The sequence below is a fragment of the Varanus komodoensis genome, unplaced genomic scaffold (genome assembly GCF_004798865.1).
Source record: "Varanus komodoensis strain SLA01 unplaced genomic scaffold, ASM479886v1 scaffold27, whole genome shotgun sequence".
NCBI lineage: Eukaryota > Metazoa > Chordata > Lepidosauria > Squamata > Varanidae > Varanus > Varanus komodoensis.
The window spans coordinates 4543163-4565858 of record NW_025335701.1 but is presented as its reverse complement, the minus strand read 5'-3'; the positions used below and the strand labels follow the sequence as shown (position 1 = coordinate 4565858).

The 22696-nt window shown below is 45.7% G+C and overlaps 1 protein-coding gene across 1 annotated transcript in view; it reads right to left on the bottom strand.

The window, feature by feature from the left end:
• Positions 1–22696, bottom strand: part of VAT1L (vesicle amine transport 1 like) — a 72504-nt gene that overhangs the window by 4426 nt on the left and 45382 nt on the right. The window contains exon 7 of the mRNA XM_044434164.1: positions 21253–21447. Coding sequence (XP_044290099.1) covers positions 21253–21447 — 195 coding nt within the window. The remainder of the gene's footprint in view (positions 1–21252; positions 21448–22696) is intronic.

Sequence of the window (22696 nt, the reverse complement as noted above, 5' to 3'; positions counted from 1 at the left end):
GTAAGTGCAATGTGCTTGAGTCATCCTGAGGCCACCCCCCTGCCCCCGTCCATGGACAAACTGTCTTGACAAAACCGGTCCCTGGTGCCAGAGAGGCTGGGGACCGCAGCTCCACGGCAGGGGCAGTGCGCAGCTAGTGGCGGGACCTGGGCATCTGGCCCTGCAGCTCCCATCGCACGCGTTTTCAAAGTGTGCAGGTGCTTTGTCCAAACCTCCACTATTACTTTAACAAGCATATCCTTGCAGAAAAAGCAACAGCCATCAGTTAAATCCTACATATTTTTCAAGGCTGATTGACAACAACTCTAGCCATTTAGTCTTTCTTAGCAGACTATAAATAACCCTCCAAGGGTGCAGAACTTGGAAGGATCAGCAAACACATTAGACTGTTAGCTGAAACTTATAACCAAAATCCTACAATAATTCACCTGCCAACAGAAAGAAAGGAAGGAAGAAAGAGGCAGTGGGATTACTCATAAATAAGTGGTTTTGGGCCTGCAGCCAGAAATGGGTGGTTAGAGTAGATGCGGCATGTCGTATCTCATGCTCGCTGCAGGAAATAAGCTTCCCTTGCATTTTTCCTCATTTACAATATCAGGTTTAACTCTCTGGAGAAAGGCTCAAGGTGTGTTTCCAGGCAAGATCCCAACAACTAAATAGGAACAGAAGGTGCTAGAAAAGAAAACCATTTCCTTCCTTCCTTCCTCCTTCCTTCCTTCCTTCCTTCCTTCCTTCCTTCCTTCCTTCCTTCCTTCCTTGAGATCCAGAGGGATGTGGCTACAAGAAAAGCAACATATGATTGAACCAAAGACCTCTCTGATCCAGCGTTCCCCTTGTTCAGCCTACCGGATGCCTATGAGACGTGCCCGATAGCAACCTTGCATTCATGCTCCCCCGTAACTGGTGCCCAGCAGCCTACTGCCACTGGTTTTGGAAGTAGCATATGGCCATCAGGATGAGTACCCAATGATACCCTTTTCTTGCATAAATGTGACTAACCCCTTCTAAAGGTATCCACTAAATCTTGTGGAAGCAAAGTAATGCCATTGTTTGATTATACATGGTATGAAGAAATACCTCCTTTTATCAGTTCTGAATCTCCCATCCTCCAGGAAGAAAAACCTCTTCCTGTTCTCTTTTCTGTCCAGATGCATTTCACTGGAGACACGGCCAAGATCATTGCATTCCTGAGCACTATGTTTGGGTGTGAAAGGTGGACAGTGATGAAGGCTAACAGGAGGAACATTGAGGTGTTTGAGACCTGGTGCTAGAGGAGAGCTTAGCAAATACCCTGGACTGGCTGAAAGACAAACCAGTGGGTCCTGCATCAAATCAAGCCAGAAATTTCCCTGGAAGCAAACAGGGTCATACTTTGGGCACACTGTGAGAAGGGAAGCTCTTTGGAGGAGGCAACCATGCTAGGGAAAGCTGAAGGCAGAAGAAGAGGAAGAACAGCGATGGGCTGGATCAGTTTCATAAAAGAATCCACTGCCCTGAGTTTTAGAAGAACCGAGCAGGGCTGTCAAGAACAGAGTGCTTTGGAGGGCATCCATTCATGGGGTCACCAAAAGTTGGAAACAGCTTGATAGCACACAACAACCGCAACCGTAATGTATCTCCTTGCTCATTTTTTCTAAGCTAAGAGCCCCAGACATGGCACACTTTCCCCAGAAGAGTGTTGCTCCAACCTCTTCATCATACAGTTGCCTTTTGCTGCACATTTTCCATTTGAGATGTAGTGACCAAAACACAGAATTCCAAGCATGGCTTCACTGCAGAACATAAGGCCATTATGACATTGGCAGAAAAGGGATGTAAAAAGAATTTCTATGAACAGGCGATACTGTTGTGGAATAGAGGCTGATTGTAGTGGAATAGAGAAACAATATATTGCAGTAAGCTGCAAGAGAATCAGCAAGCTTTAAATTACCATTTCTAGATTATTCTGATTTTAAGTGCAGTATAATCAATTTAAATTAGCAAGTGTGCAGATATTTGCATCTATAGTCATAAATTAACACATGCACTTTTAATGAAGATTGGTATGGGCCTGAGAGCCGAAACAGCAATGCTCCTAGGATCCAGAAAGATTAATCTGGTGTGGACTAGATGATCTCCAGCTCTATGATTGGAAAGAAAAATGGGCTGATGAACTCTTCACTTCCAACCTGCTCTTCTTTTCACTAATGCACTTTCTCACCTCCATTACCGGGCTTAATGCAGAGGTGTTAACTCCCTTGTCAGAGGGGCTTCTTATCCATGGCTGCATGTACCCTAGCAATCGTGCTGAACCTTTCCTCAAAAGAGGTTCACCACCACGTAGCACTCTGGCTGGCTCAAATCCATTGCAGCTTTTATTCTGAGCTCTGTAAGGAGCCCCACTGACCCTGCCCAGGCTGCATGAGAAGCTGTTGAGACTCTCATCAGCAATTTTCAATATGCAATTTCATTTGGAACATCTCTAAAGGTGCCTGATCATTAGCAGCTAACTGAACTCATTTGCAAGTCTCCCATTATACAGAGAGTGAATGTGCAAAGAGCTCCTTAGCAAAGGGGAATGGTACTCATAGTCTTGAGTATCATTTCTCACTTTGGAAAATGCAGCTTTCCTGGGAGGGGAGCTCTTCTTCAGGCCTTTCATTTGCTTCCTTGGGAACAGAAAAGTAGCAGGAAGGTGGAGATGGAGCCCATTGCACTACTCATGTCAGATGTGGATCAGCATGGTCAGTGACAGCCCCAGAAAAAATATCTTATCTTATCTTATCTTATCTTATCTTATCTTATCTTATCTTATCTTATCTTTCATCCATCCATCCATCCATCCATCCATCCATCCATCCATCCATCTATCTATCTATCTATCTATCTATCTATCTATCTAGGAAACCACAAATGGGGCAAAATGATCTTTAAGGATACCTTCCAGTTAGATTTCTAAAAGAAAATAATGATCTATTTTACATCCTATCACAAAAGTACTTTTTCTGAACTGCATCCTGTTGGTTTTTGATGATGTTAACTTTCTAGGAAGTATGCTTCTAATCACAGAATTACTGGAATCTCTAGTGGTGCTTTTCTTTAAAAATGCTCACAGAACTCCGGCAAATTTGGGAGGTCTGTACGTGTTGACCATTTAACCTCTGGACTATTTATAGGTTAAACAACCGAAGATTAATTCAGTTTCCCATGGTTTGTTGCTGGCTGAACAATCCAGGGTTGTTTAACCATAAACACTGTAGAGCTTCTGAGTTCACCCATTACAACGCAACTGAAGAGAAGGGCTTAGTTGTTCTGTGTTTAATTGAAAGTGTAAATGGCAACCATATGGGAGGAAGTGCAGTGACTGTTTTGCTTGTCCTTGGCAATTCCTGGTTTAAACAACCCGGGAATTGCAGCATGATATGTAAAGCAAGTCAGTATAAAGCAACTTGGTATGTCTGTGGTCAGTCAGAAAAGCCATGAGAGCCCAACTAGGCATAATGAAAGAGATCGTGACTATCTCTTTTCTCTAGGAGGGTAGGCTAGGCACCTGTGATCACCAAAGAAGATGACAAAAGAGGGTGCAGAACTGTATGAAATGTGCATAGATACAGACACAAACGCAGACAGAATTACTGTCACTAAAACGGAAACATCTCGCAATTGATCAGGCAATACGAGGAAATCCTGTTACCAGGTGACTTGTGCACCTATTGTTCACTTGAAGGTCCAGATGCTGACTGCTGGCCCGTATTGCATGCTTTCTCATCCATAATTAAGGCTAGTTCATGGATAGTAGTGATGGGGGTCGGTGGGCGGGGAATGCATGGGAGCCATGGGAAGAGAAGGGCTTAACATCCCTACACCCACTCAACTGCCTCCTTGCTCCATCTTGTGTGTGTGTGTGTGTGTGTGTGTGTGTGTGTTTTAATGGAGCTGGTCTTTGACCGAAATAAAGTTTATCCATCTCTCTATCTATCCACCTTGTTTTTTAGCACAGGCATATATCTCCAGCAACATGTCTGGTTTGTGTGAAAGGGACTTGCAGCCAAATGTAGCAGAAAGTACAACCATAACACAAAATGACTCATAATGGCAACATAACATACAGGGGGAGGAAAGGAGAGCTCCATCCACATTAACACAGTAGTCTCTCATACGGCATAACATCTGGCCATTAAGCCCTGTTCCAATTTAACGTGGGTTGCGTTTCTTTGTACCTAAACCAAAGCCAACTCATGTTCAACACAACAGTGTTAACCATTTCACCTCCGCTTCATACTGGAGGATAGGAGGGGATGTAGCTCATGGGTGGGCAAGCTGCATTCCTTCAAACAGAGGTGCCTTCCATCGAGGACTGCATCTGAAGCAGGACACCTGGCCACCCTGTGCATGCCTGGGAAATGCCAGCAAGCTGAGTATTAGAGCGGGTAGAGAAAAGAAAGGGCAAGAGGGACCTGGCAAGCTACCTTACACCAGTGCAGACACTGGATCACCAGCTCCCGGTACTTGAACACTGGGAACAATGGCACTCCCAGGGCCAGGCGGGCGTTTGAAGTGCCTTGCTGGGAGAGGCCACGTGGGGGACTGGGACCCTTCCGCATGCCAGCCTGTGTTCTGCCACTGAGCTATGGCTGCCTTCCTTCCCTCCTTTCTTCCATTCTCCTGCTGCCAAGGGAACGGCCAAGGTGGGAGAGAGCAGGAGAGCAGCTGCAAGCTGCAGGTCTGGCTTGACTTCGTATGTGAATGTTGGAACTGCAATGCTAGCCTCTGTTCCCAGGGGCCTGCTGGAAGCTGCACGGCAAAATTAGCGTTTCTGAGCCAGGAAATAGAAATGTCAGTTGCACCAAAAGTGAAAACTGGACTTTTTTAGAGCAGTAGTTAAGCTGGGAAAGATGTATTCAAGAGCCTGAGCTCAGGTATCTCATAGCAATTCCTTTTATGTCTTTGCTCCCATTTGTTCCTACCATCAACCCAGCAAGAAAGCCGTGCAGGGGCTGACCAGTGTTTGAAGTTCACTTGGAGGGTTTTGGCATCTCACTGTGGCTTGGTTACACAACATTGCATGCTGCTCCCTGGAAATTCAACTGGGCAGGAATCCACTGGGTACAGGGAAGAGCAAAGGGTTATTGTGCTTACATCGGAGATGGGCAGAAAATGGAAATCCCCAACTCCCAATAGTTCATCAGTGCCAAGTAAAAGGAAATGCTGTAGCTGGCTGTGTGCTAATTGTTTCTGTCTCAGCTGTAGCACTTTTCCTCTGTGAAATACGGGTGTTAACTCAGATCTCTGTGCTCTTCTGCTGGCCAGTTCAATTTTGTCATAGCATTCCACTAAAATTGACCTGCAGTAAGTCAGATGTAGACACTACAGATATAGGTATAAGTATATGCCAGTGTAAAATGCCAGTTATTTTGAAAGAGCCCGATAAGAGTGAATGCAGAATAGGAATGGGAGAACCAGGGATGCTCAAGCTCATTGCAATTCTCCATACATTTCTTTAAAGCCTGTGTTTTGGTTTGCTGAAATGAAAAGGTTCACTTATTTATTTATAAATATTTAATAAAATATATAAAATAATTATTTGAAAAAATCTGTACACCCTCCAGCAGCAGAAAAAAACTCTCTGGATGGGAAAAGTGCACAGTTTTGAGAAATGCACATCTCCTAGCCACAGTCAAAAATTCTGGAATGTGTTGGTGCTTTATTTGCAAAAGCCAATGCAACTGGAGCGACTTCAGATGTTTTGTGAACTTTCACATCCCTAGTGTGGAAATCAAATCCTGGTCATTTTAACCAGGTGCACAAAAGCATTGTCTTTTGCATAAGCACTTGCTTGTGAGTGCACCAAGCATTAACTGGGGTGTTAACTGGGGTGTTAATATTGTATGTTAACTGATACTGGAAAAATAAATGCCCAACTCTGATGGGCATTTATTTGTTGAGTCCTCATGGAATGCCACATTTGAAAGAATGGCATTCAGATAACACCTGCTAATGGCTAATTCCATGGTCATTTGGCCAGTCTTTCTCACAGTTGCATGAAGTCTTTTCTAGAGAGCTGATTTTCATGTTTGCATTTCATATACACATAATGAAATGGTTTATTTCAATTAATTAAAAATACAAAATTGTATTTTTTGTATTATGCTTTTGTTTCCTTGAAAACCACAAGAAAAGTTCATATATAAACACCCTGGAAAATAGGTTGGACCCAGAGCCCATCCTTCAGTCTCCCGGGCCATCGAGCCATATTGATATGAGTCCCCTGGTTATGTATATTCAATTAACTGAGTTCACTTGTAACATGTGAACAGAAGCAGCATGACACACTGTGGACAAACACCAGGTTAAACCAGGAAATACAAAAGAGGCAACATTCTCAGTCACATCTCTGTGCTGCCTAAAACAGAATCCACTGGTCAGATATTGGCAACGAGCCTCCAACCTTTTATTGTCAAATGCTGACTCTACCAATGTGGACTCTGTCCCACCAGCCTTGATAGATTTGGGGTAACCTTTTCTTTTAATGCTACCTGGTCATTTCTGAATTTAAGCCTCGGTTGTCCACACAGGTCAGAATGCTGAGGAAAGATGTATTTCCCTGTGTCTAATTCATTTTCCCCCCTTCTGCCTCACCCCAGCGCTGCTAAGGAACAGCAAAAGCACGTCACTACAAATTACAGGAATAAGATCTCCATGGTTACAGGTCATGTGGCCTACAAATACAGGCTTTAGCGTCAGGGTTACTTTGGCAACACAACTGGCGCAGGTAACTGAGTCAAATCTTGTCCAGATTTATGAGAGGATAAATCTATCCAAAAATGTCCCAGTCGAGGCTCAGCTACCTGCCGGCAATAACACGGATGTGACGGCTAAGGAACAAATAAGGGCCAGCATTAACCCATGCGAGACACCATGGGATGGAGGGAGTCCACACACCTCCTGTGTGAACATGGATGCATCCCTGTCACGCCACCACCGATGCGCTTTCTGGCCACCCCTGCTGACAGCGCATCTGCTGTCTGGTGGGGGGGGCGGTGGGGCTCTCCCTGTGCAGGTATTCACCCCTTGCACGGGCTTGCAGCCAACACAGATCTGATTTGAACTTGTGATTTAAAAAAACTATACAAAGCTGCTCTTGCTTTGGACACCCTTTTAAGAGCAGCACTATAGTATGTTTGTATAAGTGGTGTGAACTGCCCAGAAAGCTTCAGCTGTGGAGCAGGAGAGAAACTGCACACACACACGAACCTGGGCATTGCACGGCAGCCGTCCCGCTGCTCCCTTCACCGGGGCAGGGTGGCAAGCACGTCCCAGCAGGCCGTCACGGACCGAGGCAGGAGCTACTGCTGCTCTCCACCAGGGCAGCCTACAGGTTCAGCAGCCTCTCCCCGGGCCCAGACAATGAATGGCGGTGCCGAGCAGTGGGGACCGTGGGCACCATGGCCGACCGGCTCACCCACTGCCTGCGAAGCCAACAAAGGAGAGCAGCTGCGCAGAGCGGAGAAGGAGCTGGAGCGGGGGGGGGGGGGCAGCAGTGGTGAGAAGGGGGCCTTTGGATGGCCCTAGGAGCTGCCGGACCCTGTGCTGCCGTCCGCACACCAATCAAATGCATGCAGGTGGAGGGGTCTCCTCAGACCAACCCTCACTCTCTCTCCTGCATCCATGTTGTATCTTTAAAACCAATTCCAACACCAATACGAATACCAAATTGTATCTTTAATACCAAGCGGAAGTGCTCTGCAGATGCACCAACATACTCAAAAAGCTAAGGGGCACCACATCGATAACTGCCTTGACGCAGATCACTCCCAAGCATCACTCTTAATATCGTCACGTTCAGTAGCACCATGATAGATGCGCTAAGGGCATTCATTCCTCTGCCCAGATGAAAATCCTGCTATTGTTTTCTTTCTTTCTTTCTTTCTTTCTTTCTTTCTTTCTTTCTTTCTTTCTTTCTTTCTTTCTTTCTTTAATCAGGAAAGTTACAAGCCCTGTGGAAAACATTTCAAAAAGATGAAGGGCCCTGCTGCAGGCTTCCAATGTGGGAGTGAGAGAAGGCAGGGAAAGGAGACAGACAAACATTGTTAGTGTTCTCCTATCCAAAAATGCTTTCTGAACATGTAACCCGTCCTCTCTCGCATCTTATATACTTCTTGTAAAACCCCATATTTCAAGGGAATGGTCTCCTGTGAAGCACCTCCCTGCCGCTCCATCACGATGGCAGATGCTTCCTCCACTCTTCCAGCAGGGTGGGTCCATAGCTCAGTGGTTTACTCTACAGCATCTCCAGTCAGGACTGGAAAATTTCCTGCCTGGAAACTCCCGCCTGTCAGTGTCAGCCATGCAGGGCCGCTTATGATGTTCCTCTACCAGGCTACAGACACAGTAAAGAGACACCATGGCCTTCTACATGTGGACCCAATTCTTCAGTCCCTAAGAAACAGCAAGAACAGGGCAGCAAGGGCTCAGTGACCTTGCTGGACATAGCTCATGGCAGCTTCATTCAGCCTGGAGTCAATAACAGAACCTGCAGGTTTCTCCTCACCAGGCCAGAGAGGTGCCGGCATCGCTACATCGCCTTTTGCTTTGCTAGCTGAGACATACGATGCTGAAGGCGCCCCTGCACAAGAGTGCATCGTCTACTCCTTTTCCATTCTGTGGGAAGAGCACCTGCACTGCATGCTGACGGCCCCAGGTTTGACCTCTGGCATCTCCAGATGAAGGTGCAAACCTCCCGCCTGAAACCCTGGAGATCTGCTGCCTGCCAGTGTGGACACTATTGGGATAGATGGGCCAACTGTGGGTCTTAGCATCATGCAGCTCACCATGTTTCTATGCCTCAGGACTCTTGACATTACAAGGGGTGGGAAAGAGGAGCAGGTGCCATTCTTCTGGCTATTGCCCCCTCACCTTCCTTCGCTGCCTGTGCTGTGTGCAGGTGTTACACAGCGAGGGGTCATCACTGGGGTGGAGCAGCTCCTTGCCGCACAGGGGGTCCCAGGTCAATCCCTAGTTTCTCCAGCTGGGGCTAGGAAAGCATCCTGCTTCAGACCCTGGGGAATTCTTGCTGCCAGTCAGTGTCAGCAGTACCAGGCTAGATGGACAAAAGGTCTGATTGAGTGGAATACAGCACCCGGTGCTGCATATAAGATCCATTTTCCTTTATCTGCTTGTGGTCCTTTATTATGTAATTATGCGAGGAGAGCGGGGCCGACTTTGTTGTCTGGGTCTTCTGCAAGCCATCCACGCCTCGGTGTGATGTGCGGCCACTGAGGTCAGAGTCAAAGGCCCTGTTGTGTGCGCATGGGTTGCACATGCAACTGAAAAGACCGATCACACCCTCTGTGTCATGGGCAGCCTGTGTCGCACAGGCGAGCTTCCCGCTTTGGACCTTCGCCCTTCAGTGCATGGATGGCTCAGAGAGGCCAGCTGGGTTGTGGAAGACGGAGAGGCTCTCTCGAGTCACCGCACCACGGAGGAGGCCCAAAAGCAGCTCCTGCTAAGAGCAGGTTCGAGGAACCACATGCCCCCTCAGCATTCCTGCCCATGCCCATTCACGCCCAGTGCACGAGCCATCAGGAGGCCTCAAACCATCTCGAAGGACAAAATCAGATGAGGTACATGATGGATGATGGCCCTTCACTTTGCTGTTTTAAAATAGCAGCTGTGCTCCCACCTCCCCAGTCAGATTTGGTACTGAGGTGCATAGGAAGGGAGTTAATACTTTCCCTTGCAGTCTTGACAAAATAGCTCCCACAGTTCCTATTTGTTGCCCAAGAATAACTGATCAGAAATACAATTGCCCATTTCACTTGTTGTAAAGTCTGGTCCCCAGAGATGGAAGGAAAATGTTGGGACCTGGATGAAGGCTTGAACTCAGAGCAGCAGCTCTGTCAACATATTTTTCGGTGTAATGAGGCACCCTCAGAGAAACAAACAAAGTTACAAAATAGGAATAGTGATTTAGCTGTTGAGTCTCACAACAGCTGCATTACCAAATTGGCAAATAAATCAGAAGGGTTTAAGCAATTTAGCTCTAAATCTTCTAAATGAAATTTGTGCAAATGTGCATTTCAGCTTCCCAAACGTCTTCCTTTGCCATAGTGCAACCACTCTTCCTTCCTTCCTGTTTGTCCTTTAGTAGCTAGTGGAAAAAAACTTCTCCCTTTCTTTTTTTCAACAAAGAGGCAAACCCTTTATCCTGAATTATCTGTTGCTATGGCAGCAAAGCTAAAAACAGGCCTATAATAAACAGGAAAATATGTCTAAAGCCTGAAAGCTGCTGCTGAAGGCAAACTCAGACTCTCTGGGCCCAATTTTCAGTTCCAACAAATACATGTTTGAAACTCCCTAATTAGGGTGCAAATTCTCAGGTATACCTATCAATTAGTAAGCATGCAAATACTTGGCTCCCAACAGTATTTACATTACATTTCATTATGTTCCTATTCTGCCCAATAGCTAAAGCTCTCTTGTTGGTTTTAAAAAACTTAATATTAATTAAAAACCTTAATACGGTCATGAAACATAGTGCATGCACACACACACATTTCAGGACATGGATTAGAAAACCTCATCAAGTGCTGCCAAGTGCTAGAGAGCAGAGGATGCTGTTAACATGGCACCAAAAAGGGCAGAAGGTGCAGATACAATCGAGATATGCTAAAGACTATAAAACGTGGGGCTTTTATAAGGATTTAACAGCATTTGATCAGGTGATGCTTAAATCAGACAAGAAAATGATTAAAACACTATATAATTTCTTACTCGATAGGAGAATGGAAGACGAACAGGTTAAGGAAACTATGATAACGCGGGCACAAAACATTGGATATAATATTGAATTAGAAAAATGGCAAAAGCTGTGGGAGAGAAATATTAAGGCAACATTAGCAACTTCGTATAAAAAAAACCTGTATAAAATGTTTCATAGATAGTATCTGTCGCCAAATAGATTAGCTAAGATGTTTCCAAATATGTCAAATGGATGTTGGAAATGTAAACATAAACTGGGTACTTTCTATCATATGTGGTGGACTTGCGATAATGCGAAAAAGTATTGGATTAAAATACATAAATGGCTTGAGGAAATGCTACAAAAATCTTTAGCTTTTAAACCTGAAGCCTTCTTATTAGGCATTATACCTGCTGATATTAGTAAACAAGAAATGTATCTGATTTTACATGTAATTACTGCGGCGAGAATTGCATTTGCTCAACACTGGAAAAGTGAAGAAGCACCCACCGACGAACTGATCCTAAAAAAGATCTTGGACTGTGCAGAAATTGATAGATTGACTTTGTCATTGAAGGAGAAAGAAGATACTGATTTCTATCAAACTTGGGACTCTTTTTATTATTGGCTAGAGAAACAGGACTTCGTATAGATCTCAATATGTTTCTAAGTTATCATAAATGGAAAAAAAATGTGGGGGCTGACCCAGCAGGCCTGGTGTTTTTGATGATTGATGTTGTTTTTAGTTTTTCTTTGTTTTTAGGATTATAATTTTGAATAAAACTTATTATAAAAAACAAAACAAAACATGCCACCAAAAAGATAACCATGTTGGTGTCAGGTAGGTCTTGCTAGGAAGGCCATTACATAATCAGGGGTCACCACCGAGAAGGCCCTCATCCTCACTGCTACTTTCTGAGGCTTCCTTGATCTTATGGCAACGTATAGGTATGTGATGGGGCGTCATATGGTACAGGGTCATGACCAATTCTCCCCTGCAGTGGAGGAAAGGATGAGGTCCAATGGGGTAATGCTCAAGGAACTGGTTTGCAGGTTGGATGTCAGGAAGTGCTTCCTGATGGTGAGGCCCCCTAGGATATGGAATGGGCTTCCACAGGAGGTGGGGGGGGGGCATCAGTGCAGGTGTTCATGGAAAGATTGGACAACCATGTTTTGGTTACTACATGTTGGCTGGAGCCAGAGGTCAGACTAGATGGTCTGGGAGATACCTTCTGACTTTCTCTGTTTCTAAAGGGTTGCCTAAGCACCCACTGACAAGAGCCTCATGGACTTGCTCCTCCTTTTTACCACTGCAACCTGCAGGCTCACCTGCCTGTCCCACTGACCCAGACAAGGTGTGGGTGACCACCTGCTCCCTGGTTTTTTGGCTGTCAAGCAAGCAAGAGAGTAATGATGAGAACAGGGGTGAGGAGCTGGTGACAATGGCCATGAAAAGCAGCCCAAAGAAAATGACTTGCCCAGAGGCCCTCGGGATCCTGGTTCTGGTACTGACTGTAATGCAGACTCTCGGTGGAGAGCCTCCATGGAAAGTCACATGCCAGAAAGGTGCTTTCACACAGAGGGTGAGGAATATTTCTCCCCCTCGCAGGTTTATTATACACAGATATGGAATATCTGAATGCAGCTAAACGTATGAGTGACTGGGTGTAGAATGTCACTGCGGACATGTGAATGAGCATGTTTGAATGCCACTGAAACACAAAAAACAAAGTCAAGGCGTAAACACTTGTTGAATGATTTAGAGATAATCTTTTGGCAGAGAGGCATTGGGATTTGTTCACATAATTTTTTAAACAAGAAAATAATGAAGCAAGGAAGTCCTATGAGGGCTCTTGCACCAGCTGTCTGGCATAAAAGACCATTTTTAAAAAAGCAGAGAAGCAATGATGGATGATGACCATGGATTGGGGAAAAGGCTGTAGCTACTTTGGAGAAACACAGCTGAACGAAACAGTGAAAACAGCCATATGCCCACCCCAGATGAAAAATATCATTGTTTTGTATTGTCTTGTGAGAATCCCTCACTCTCCTCAGTGAAAATTGCATATATGATAAGAAAAGCAATTAAGGTTTGCATATAGAAAACTGGTGCTTATTTATTAACCTGCATTTCATCCATTCCCCTCCCCTCCCCACACCTTTTATCCTGACAAGAAATCTGCGAAGTAATTTGGCTGACCCCTCTTGAATGCATACTTTAATGTGTTTTTAATTTTTTAATTTAATCTAATTTAATTTTTAATTTAAAATTGTTAACTTATTTACAGATTTTATTGTTATTATTGGCCCTGCCCTCCTCTGCAGGGGAAAACAGGTCTCTATGATTATGCTTAAGTGTGAAGATCACGTCTCAGCCCTGTTGCAAAAGGGGACCCTTGTGAAAGCCATCACACCCCACTGGTTTTTAACAACACAGGCAAAAGTGGGTGTGCATGAGCTGCAGCCATAGAAATGAGATGGGGCATCAGGTCATTTTGCTGGTGCATGGATGCCAGAACCTTGGCTCATATCCTCTTGACCTTTCCTTAAACCAGGTTATTATTGCCTATTTGAAATCTGTCACTTTGGCTAAACGTATTTAGTGAGGCACCTTGGCCAGGCTGTTTCAATGGAGCCATCTCTCTCCAAGTCTCTATTGATTTATTTAGAACATAAGAGTTCATTATATTTAATTGCAGCAACACTTCAATTCAAATGTACATATTGACGGGGCTTTTGTCTTTCTTGTATCTAGCCAACAATTTGCACTATGGTTTTTCTAGGATGATCTCCTGTTGGTTTGCTTCCAACTTGCAAGTCTTCTTATTTTAATCCTTCTATTCCCTCATCAAAGTTTTGCTAATAAAACAGCAACCAGGATTGACTGATAGGTCTGCTCAATCCCCAGTCTTCTGTTTACTTTGATCCCTTCTGAGTGTGGGTTACTTATTACAACAGACCATGCTGTGCAAAGAGAAAGAGAAGGCACTGATCTACCATCTAAACGTATTAGGAGACTGTGAACATCCAGTATCCATGTCACCGAGGCATCCAAACAAGTAGAATGTTAAATATTGTGAGGCAAACAACAAAACAGCAGGCCAGCCCAACACGATACCTGGCCTTTTCCTAATCAATAATCCTGTTCGCGTGACAAAGGAAATGTCATTGTGTAAATTGCAGGAGTGACAGGAGAGCAGTTTTTATTCATCCAGCTGCAGAAGGGGTACACTTTGAAAAAGAAAAACTCCAATTAATGAAATTGGTGTTCTGTTTTTAACATTCAGGTTGACAGACTGAACTTTACTGGAGGAAAAGCAACCAATACACTCACTTAATAGCCATCCTGCTGTAACTCACACAATGGATATGGATCTTAGATCACCTCCCACCCCCTGCACTGATGGAACAGGATTGGGCCCCTCCACTGGATGGCTGGGATCGACGTCCATGTTGCCAGCTGCCACAGCAGTGAAACTGCCATGGCTTGGACCTTGAACACCAACAGGACCCAGAAGGGAGGATTCAGGGCCACTGAGGGTGGTGCTGTGCATGGGTCCCGGCAGCAAACTTGGACCTGATAGCCAGGTGACCCAGAGCCCGGAGTCCCTGTGCCACGGTCCTCCAGAAGCAGAGCTGCCCGAGCTGCCCAGCCCAGACGAACTAGCCACTCCTTGGCAGAAACAACTTGGCCCTCACTCCACATCAGTGTCAGCAGCGCACCAGGTGGGAGTGTGGGGAGGAGGGCTGGAGCGCTGCCATTTAAGGGGCCGAAGGGGGTGAAGATCTGACTTGGGCCACATTACCTTTGCCCAGTCACCTATCCAGAGTCTGGAACAGTTGGGGTCAGGGTACATTAAAGCTCACTTCCCTCTGTAGAAACCTGCCCCTTAATCTTCAGTCTTCATAAGAGGCCTTGCTAGAGAGAAACTAGTTATATGGACAGGGTCTTTTCTGTGGCAGCACCTTGACTCTGGACCTCCCTCCCTGAAAGAGTCAGGCTCCTTCAGTCTCTACCAAGATTTCAATGTTGCATGGCCTGTGAAATTTATTACAATTGATTATGATCACAGCATTGTTCTGGTTGTTATGTTATTCCTTGGCTTTTATTCTGTTGCTGACTTCCGGTATGGCATTGTGGAGGCCTTGATGAACAGAAAAGCGATTTATAAATACTCCAGCGAAATAAATGATGCAGCTCTGCATCTGACCAGGCTTGCTCCTGGATCTTGCTGCCTAAGGTTACCCTGCGTCTCCCTCTGAATTCATGATCTGCAGTCTCAGTTCCTCCTCAGCAAGTCAGGTTGGGGTGCCAGTGGCACCATCTGCCTCCTCGAGCTCTGCTTGCACAAGAGAAGTCTCCACCTGCCAGTGGGAGATGCAGGGGGTGCATGGGCAAGGGCATCCCAGAGAGGAGCTGGAAGGAAGCATCTGGGCTGGCAAGCACAGCTGGGCACGTGCCAAGAGCCTGCATTCACCAGGAAACCCCTGAGCAGCTCTGCAGCCGGCTTCCTCACCTGCTTCCCCCTCTGGCCCAGACAGGAAGGGTGAAATGTCAATGCCAGCTCACTCACTGGATCTAAGCCTGGCAGCTCAAGGAGCAGAAGTGATGAGGAGGAGGAGCAGCAGCAGCAGCTGCAACAACAGCTGGTGACCATGGTGGTGAAAGGTCGACCTCCCTGAGTGATGGGCTCCATTCTAGGTTCCTTGAGCAAGAGCCCTTCAAAACCTGCAGCTGGCCCTAAGGAAGCATGACAAAATCTACAAGGGGTTTCTCGTCATTTACTGATGGGTGCACAATTCCATCTAGTCGTGAATCCAGCTGATGTGCTGGCAGAAGTGCAACCATAACGGAAGCCACTGAGAAACAAGAGGGAAGTATTTGTATGGTTCAGTCCGCCCTAAAGTTTGCCAAAAAGCCCTAAAGTACCAAAAAAGGCAACCCCCCCCCCCCGCACCCCACCACCAAGGGAGCAATCCTTCCCCTGCCCCCAAATGGGCAAGGGACACTCGGCAGCATGGCTTGGTGACACGCAGCTGGAAAGGCAGTTGGGAAGGTGGGCTGCAACAGGCTGCTGGAACGCTGAGCAGGGGTCTCCGCATCAGGAATGCAAACACTGCGTGAGGCCGGCCCATGGAAATGTCTTTGTTTCCCACACAAGCTGCAATATGCAGCCTATATATTTTGCAGTCTATATTTTTTTCTTGAATAGTTTTGCCATTAGTCCTATCTGATAAGGAGGATAACGAGGATTATGCAGATCTTAAAGGTCTGCATAATACTGATGCATAGTTTTTGCAAAATGGATGAACACTTTGGAGAAACGAGTTCCTGGATGAGTGAAAATTGAAGGCATCATGATAAGTTAGATATCTGGGGATGGCCACATCATTAAACAGTCCTGGATTCATTGGCATGCTGGTCTGTCCTTTCCTTTTATTCTGGTACTCACTCATGCCGCACGAGGCCTCTGTGCTGTCATCACGGCAGCTCTAAATCAGCTGCAGCGCATGCATGCACAATTGTGCTCTGGCCTTTGGTTGATCTTGGAAGGCACTGCTGCAGAAGGCATCCCAAGGGCACAAGTCCAGAGGTGCCTCGGCAGCAACTGTTTCGTTCGGTGAGTACACAGTTGCAAAACGAGTGTGCCGTCCCACAGAAGCCAGTCTCCTAAGTGCCACAAGCGCTCTCTGTTTTGGCTGCCCTTCTGGAAGGGATCAAGTGAGACCTGTGACAAAACTGTAGTGTGGAGCACACCTGTGCAAGATGCCAGACAGGCCAACATCTTCCAGGGTGGTCCATTCCATTTACCATGTTTGCTTCCATCATTCCCAACCATCATTGGCATGCTCAGTTCCCAGCAGCTTGTTTTTGGGTCCCCTTATGGCAATGTGCATGCATGTTCAGGTGCTGCATGCATGCACAGCCATGTTTTAGAAATAAGAGATGAGGTGGGGGTCCCTCCTTCAGGCTTTTCCCTCGGCCAGATTTGCTGTGCTTCTGCAAACCTTGGGCTTAGCTGAGCTGGCTGACACCTCTCTTGTTGGAGTGTGGCCTTGTCTTTCCCACATCAGCATCAGCACCTTGGCCCATCTGCCAGACATGGAACAATGACACAGCTTCTAACGCGGCTGGTGCCTCACCATGCAGAAATGAGAAACACAGAGCCGAGCTTTTATTCACTGTCAATGCAAGACTATTAGGGAGGGAAGGAAGAGACGGAGCCTGTGTGGCAAAATGGTTAGAGTGCTGAACTGGGATTCTGGAGATCCAGATTCTGGCCCCCAGTTGGCCACAAAGCTCCCTGACTCTCAGTCTAACACACCTGACAGGGTTGTGGCAAGGAAAAAAAGGGGGGAAGGAGGAGCATTATGCAAGTCACCTTCAATCACTTGCAGAAAAACAGGCACCACATAAATTAATAAAAATTAAGGAGCCTCAAGCAGAAAAATCTAGGCTGAATACATGCCACACTCATTCTTGTATTGACTTGTTCATCATCTTGTGCAATGAATGAGGAAAAATGTCACTGCTTTGGTACAGCAAAGCAATGATTTATACAACCAAAGTCAACTTTGGATAATCTTGTATTGCATCAAGTTTGGTCTTAAGGTGTGAATAAGATAAAGCACAAACACACAGATTTTTCACAGGGAGAAAGGGAATTTGCCGGTCTGACCATTCAGGAAGCTCAACAAAAGTAGGAGAGTGTGTGTGTGTGTGTGTGTGTGTGTGTGCACACATGGGGGTGAGGAGCTAAGAGAAACACACACTTTAATCTTTAATCTTCTGAAGCTGTGGATTGAGAGAGCTTTTTCTAGATCAATGAATTTCTACTTGATGCTGTTTTGATTCTAACTTTAATGGCTGGTTTCCATGCTACTTATTAGAAAGTTGATATTTAAATGATTCAGGGAAATCTATCAACCCATTGATTGCAAGGAACCCTGTGTTTTTCCCTTGCCAAAATCCTAAATGGGTAAAGGAAACATTCAGCTGAATGCAAAAGAGATTTAACAGATCCTTCCAAAGCAGAAGGATAACCATATTCTTGCAGGTGATTCCAAGCTGCAAGGTACTTTCCGAATTCCCTGCTAGATCATGAACAGTGAGTAGGCTTTATAAATCAGCTATCCTACCATCTCGAACAGATTGTATTTACATACTTCTCAGGCTAAAGTCAGGCTGACAGGATAAATTGTTGCCAAATGTTAATAGATGTGTTGCCAAACAAATGGAAGAATGTTATCATATAAGAAGGGGCGCCTGGAGGTGCCCATGTCAGCAGGGCTCCTCATCCACTGCAGCTGTTAATTTGAGCGTTATGAGAGCTATCCGTGGTGCTAAATGACTTCCTCAAAGGCAGTGCATCATGGATTGCTCCTCCATCACCCAAAATAAAAGTTGTAACAGTTCATATAGGAATCACCAGCCTCTGCTGCCTGTAAGTTTAACAAATGTGCCATTATGTACATTTTTAAAGGAGGGAGAGTTTGGCCTTGCCTGACTCTAATCTCCAGTTGGACACCATAATTTCACTCACTGAACCATACCTGCAAACTGCCATAGGGATTTTTCTTAAACTTAATATTTTAACATTATTTTGAACATCCCAAAAGCATGTGCAGAATCCATTAGGAACATAAGTAGGGGCTGGAGGAAATCTACATGTAAATGTATCTGTTTGCTACATTTCAATACTGCCTAGTCACCGATGGTCTCTGAGAGATGCTCAACCATTGACACCATAAAATAAAGCATGATAAAAGATGACCTAAAATTTTAAAAGCATCATATAAAGCCAAGGCAAAAAACCACCAGCAGTGCAAAGATTAAGAAACACAACAACAGATTTGAAAACAGCCAGACTATAGAATGAAAATGGGCCGAGGCACCAGGGCAGTGGGCTCTTGTGCGCCTGGGCATCTGTGTGACACAGTGCTTCAAGGGCCATGGCGTGCAGGGCTAGAGCAGATGGCCTTTCTTCTTTCCTAAAAATGTGCAGGATTGCATCTGTTATGCTTCTCTTTGCAAAAAAGGATCTAGGTTCTAGTCCCAAATTCGATTCAGCACCGTCAGTGAAGAGATACCGAAACAAACCTGAGCTCAGGGCTGATGGAGAACTCCCATTATTTCCACTAACTGCAAACTCAGGGATTTCCATCTGCTTGAAAGCTATTACTGTTATTGATGGGGCCCTCCATCCCCACAATAAAGCTGTGGTTTTTACATATTCAAGGGACCCCAATAGTATGTTGGACATATGTATAGACATACAGAAATGTCTGTAAGCTAAAAGAAGGTTTAGGAAAAGCAAGAGGTTGTTTATTGGGTGGTTGCAGAGGAGGAAACCAGGGATGAGTGAGGACACAGGGAGATTTTCCTGCCTAAACCTCTAACAGCTTCACTCATCAATTCATTCATTTTTATTTATATCCTGCATTTCATGAAAAACCCAGGGCAGCTAACAATCGTATCCTAAATCAACCAACAAGAAATACAAGAAATAAGCTTCTAAGAGAACAAATAGAAAATCAGATGACAAAAAGGCACTCGTGCATCCAATCTTACTCATGTCAGTGGTAACTAAAGGCTAACAAATGACCAAGCAAACAAAGGGGTTCCTGACTGAAAATCCCCAGATCCTCCAAATGCGTCGTCACCACACGGAAACCTACATCTCATGATGCCATTTGCTCTATGTTCCCAAAGGGGTGAACAACAAGATGGGCTACCTCCAGGGTCTAGAACCGTAACAGTGAGAACCAAAATTATGTTACGATGCTTCCCTGAACAAGAACACTCCTTTTAGGAAGGAGATAGGGGTTTTTCGTTGCAGGTTCTACATGCTGTTTTTAAACCCAGTCTAAAATTCTAGCAGACATTCTGAAATGTGCCACACGCCTGCTTGCTCTTCACCGATTCTCCATTGCTGCTCTTTCACCAAGAGTAACTTCATATGACCCTCTTTCCAAGCCATGAGAATCATGGAGTACCTGTGCAGGATCATGTGAACTCCAGACCTTTCGTGAAGCCCTTCACATTTAATCCCAAAGAGATTGTGGTGATTATGGTGATAATGTGATTTATATCCTGCTCTTCCTCGCAAGGAGAGTACAACATACCAACATCATTAAAATCATAACGATAAAGGTGTAAACATAGTAAAAGAACATAAAACTAAAACTGAAACAGATACAACACTTGATTTTTCCTCTTCACCCATACGAAGAATATTTCTTTAGCTAGTGCTAGAACTGACAGCAGGATTGAGGAAACTGAGGGAACTGAATCTCTCCTGGAAGGGAGCTCCAGAGAAGGGGTGCCACCACAGAGAAGGTTCTGCCATGCATGGGCCATATTTCTCAAGGGCCCCACAAGCAGAGCCCTTGATAAAGAAGTGCCTGAAGGTCTAATTGATCGCTAAGAAGTAAGTTTGTCCTGTCCTTCAGTATCCTGGTCAGTGAATGTCAGGGCAATGAGATCATTGAAAAGTGCTAGGAACTTATTGCAAAATTATCTAAATTAAATATTTTATTAACATGTAATACTATACAGTTCTATGTGTACATAAGTCCAATTCTGTTAATTTGGGCTTACTTCCAAGAAGATGGATACAGAATTACAGCCTAAAGAATTTTAAAGTTTCAGGCTAGATGCATTTCCTGTTCTGACTGTTTTCCAGTGAAAACCGACCATGACATTTCTGGTGCTAGATCCATCTCTTTTCTTAGAGTCCCCTGAAACATGCACATTTTCCAAAGATCTCTTCATCTTCACAGCCAAGGAAGATGAAGTATTCGTGGATGCAGACTGCATCTGCTCACATCCACCCCTCTTATCCTTGACTCTCCCATTCCAGACTCAGCCCAGCCTTGTCTCATATTTTCTACCTTTTCTGTCTCTGCTCCGTCAATATCAGATTTTATTAGTATTATTCACTCATGCTACTCTATGTATGCTGAAGGTGCTGCACAGGAAGAGATTATAATAAAATAATAGCATTTTCTTGCAGTATTTCCCCATCAACTCATCTGCAGTCTTGCAATACTTAAGGCACTCACACTGGAACATTCTTCTAAGAGAAACATGGGCAACATGGGCAACAAATACCTTCATGCAGCCAAAAAGCACCTGAGAGTAAAACACATGCATGAAAACACCCAAGATCTTTAAGAAAGGATAATTGGTAATGCTGAATGAAATGACGCTCAGCCAGAACCTACCAAAACACCCGTCCACAAACAGCATGATTTCGATGGACATTACTGCTCACAGCCAGAACTATGAAACAATTCCTCTGCCCCTGTTACCTTATTATCCAAAGCTTAAAGTTTTTGTCATGAATGCTAGCATATAAAATGCCCATTAAGTCATTTGGAAGAATTAAAATGATATTTGCATGTCATATTTTCTGCAAATAATTGAGTCTTGACTTGGGCAGGCATTGGAAAAGCAAGCAAAATGCTCCCTCTCACTCGGGGGCTTTGTTCCAAATCAGGTGAAGGTGAGGAGAAAGAGGCCTACCTACCTCTTCCAGTGCCCATAGTGAATCCACCAGAGGTTTGATCTTCTTCTCATTGTACAGTTTTATGAGCTTGTCCATTACATCGTTAATCAGGCCACTTCGGCCTTGTTTGAAAAGCAGGTTTAAGAGAGAAAACCCAGCCATGACTTTGTTTTCTTCATACAGCTTGATGGGGTTCACTTTCTCCACTTGCCACCACTAGAGACAAGCAAACAGGAAGACGATTAGTGTTTCAAACATCCCGGCCTTGTACAGTGTCATGGGGGTCCGAACAGAGATGACTCGTGGTGAAACAGAACTTGTTCTCCTGGTAAAGGACAGTGAAAAAGCCCTCAACATCCAGGCAAACAGTATGTGGAAAGGGCAAATATGGGTTAGGGCCCTGGGGGGGGGGGGGCAGGGAGTTCTTTTAGGGGTGGCCCCCCCCTGTAGACCCCATTTGGGGGGGGGGGTGGGGGGGGGGGGGCACAGTCCTGCTACTAGGATTTGCACTGGAGGAAGTTTCTTGGTAGCACAGATGGGCTCCTTATTTCCCATGAGAACCCCTCCCCACTTCCACTGCTCTTGCTGCACCTCCAGGAAGCCATTCATACCACTGACAAGCATGTGAATGGCGTCCTTTCACACAGGGGTGCCATCATGGCAGGCACGGCTGGCTCTTGCCAAGGGCCCACACGCCAGGCGGCTCCCCCTGTCAAGAGCCCCTGAACTTGCCTGTCCACTTCCTCAGGGCAACCTGCTTGTTTACCTGCCTCACTCTCTGGCCAGGCCACAGCGGGGGGGGGGGGGGCAGGGAGAAGAGCAGGAGACGTCTCAGCCTTGCTGCTCCTTGGGCTTTCTGCCTGTCCAGAGACCAATGGCTGGCGAGGATGAGGAAGGGGGTGAGGAAGAGCAACGGCAGATGATAAGCACAGTGGCAAGAAGGACGAGCCACTGAGTGAGGGGAGCATTTTGGCACCTTGCCTGCACCCATCAAAAACCTGGAAGCAGCACTGTTGCAAGGCCACGGACCTGTTGCATCACGTGCCGTGGCTTCAGTCTCGCTCGGCGGGTGGGAGGGCGGAGCTCACTCAGCCCTTCTCAGGTCCTGAAATTGTGTGTGAGGGTCTTCCAGGATTATGCTGCGTAGTTCCCCCATGAGACGCAGGCTGCCCACATCTTCCACCACCCGTGCGCACACCAATGTGCACATCAGAATTCCTCAGGCTGAGTGAGCAAGATTCTGAGCAGTCTAGCCCCCCCCCCGCCCCCAACTCCACACCTGCCACCCACTGCATTCTGCCATCCTGAAGACCACATCCCAGTTCAGCCCTAGGGCCACATTCCAGGTGGGGCTGCAAGCAAATGGGGTGGTTCCAAAATAACAAAAATATTTTAGGTTAAAGCTCACACAGTTGGGCAGAAACCCGCAGGAGTGTTTTGGGAATTATGGGAATGGATGGAGAAA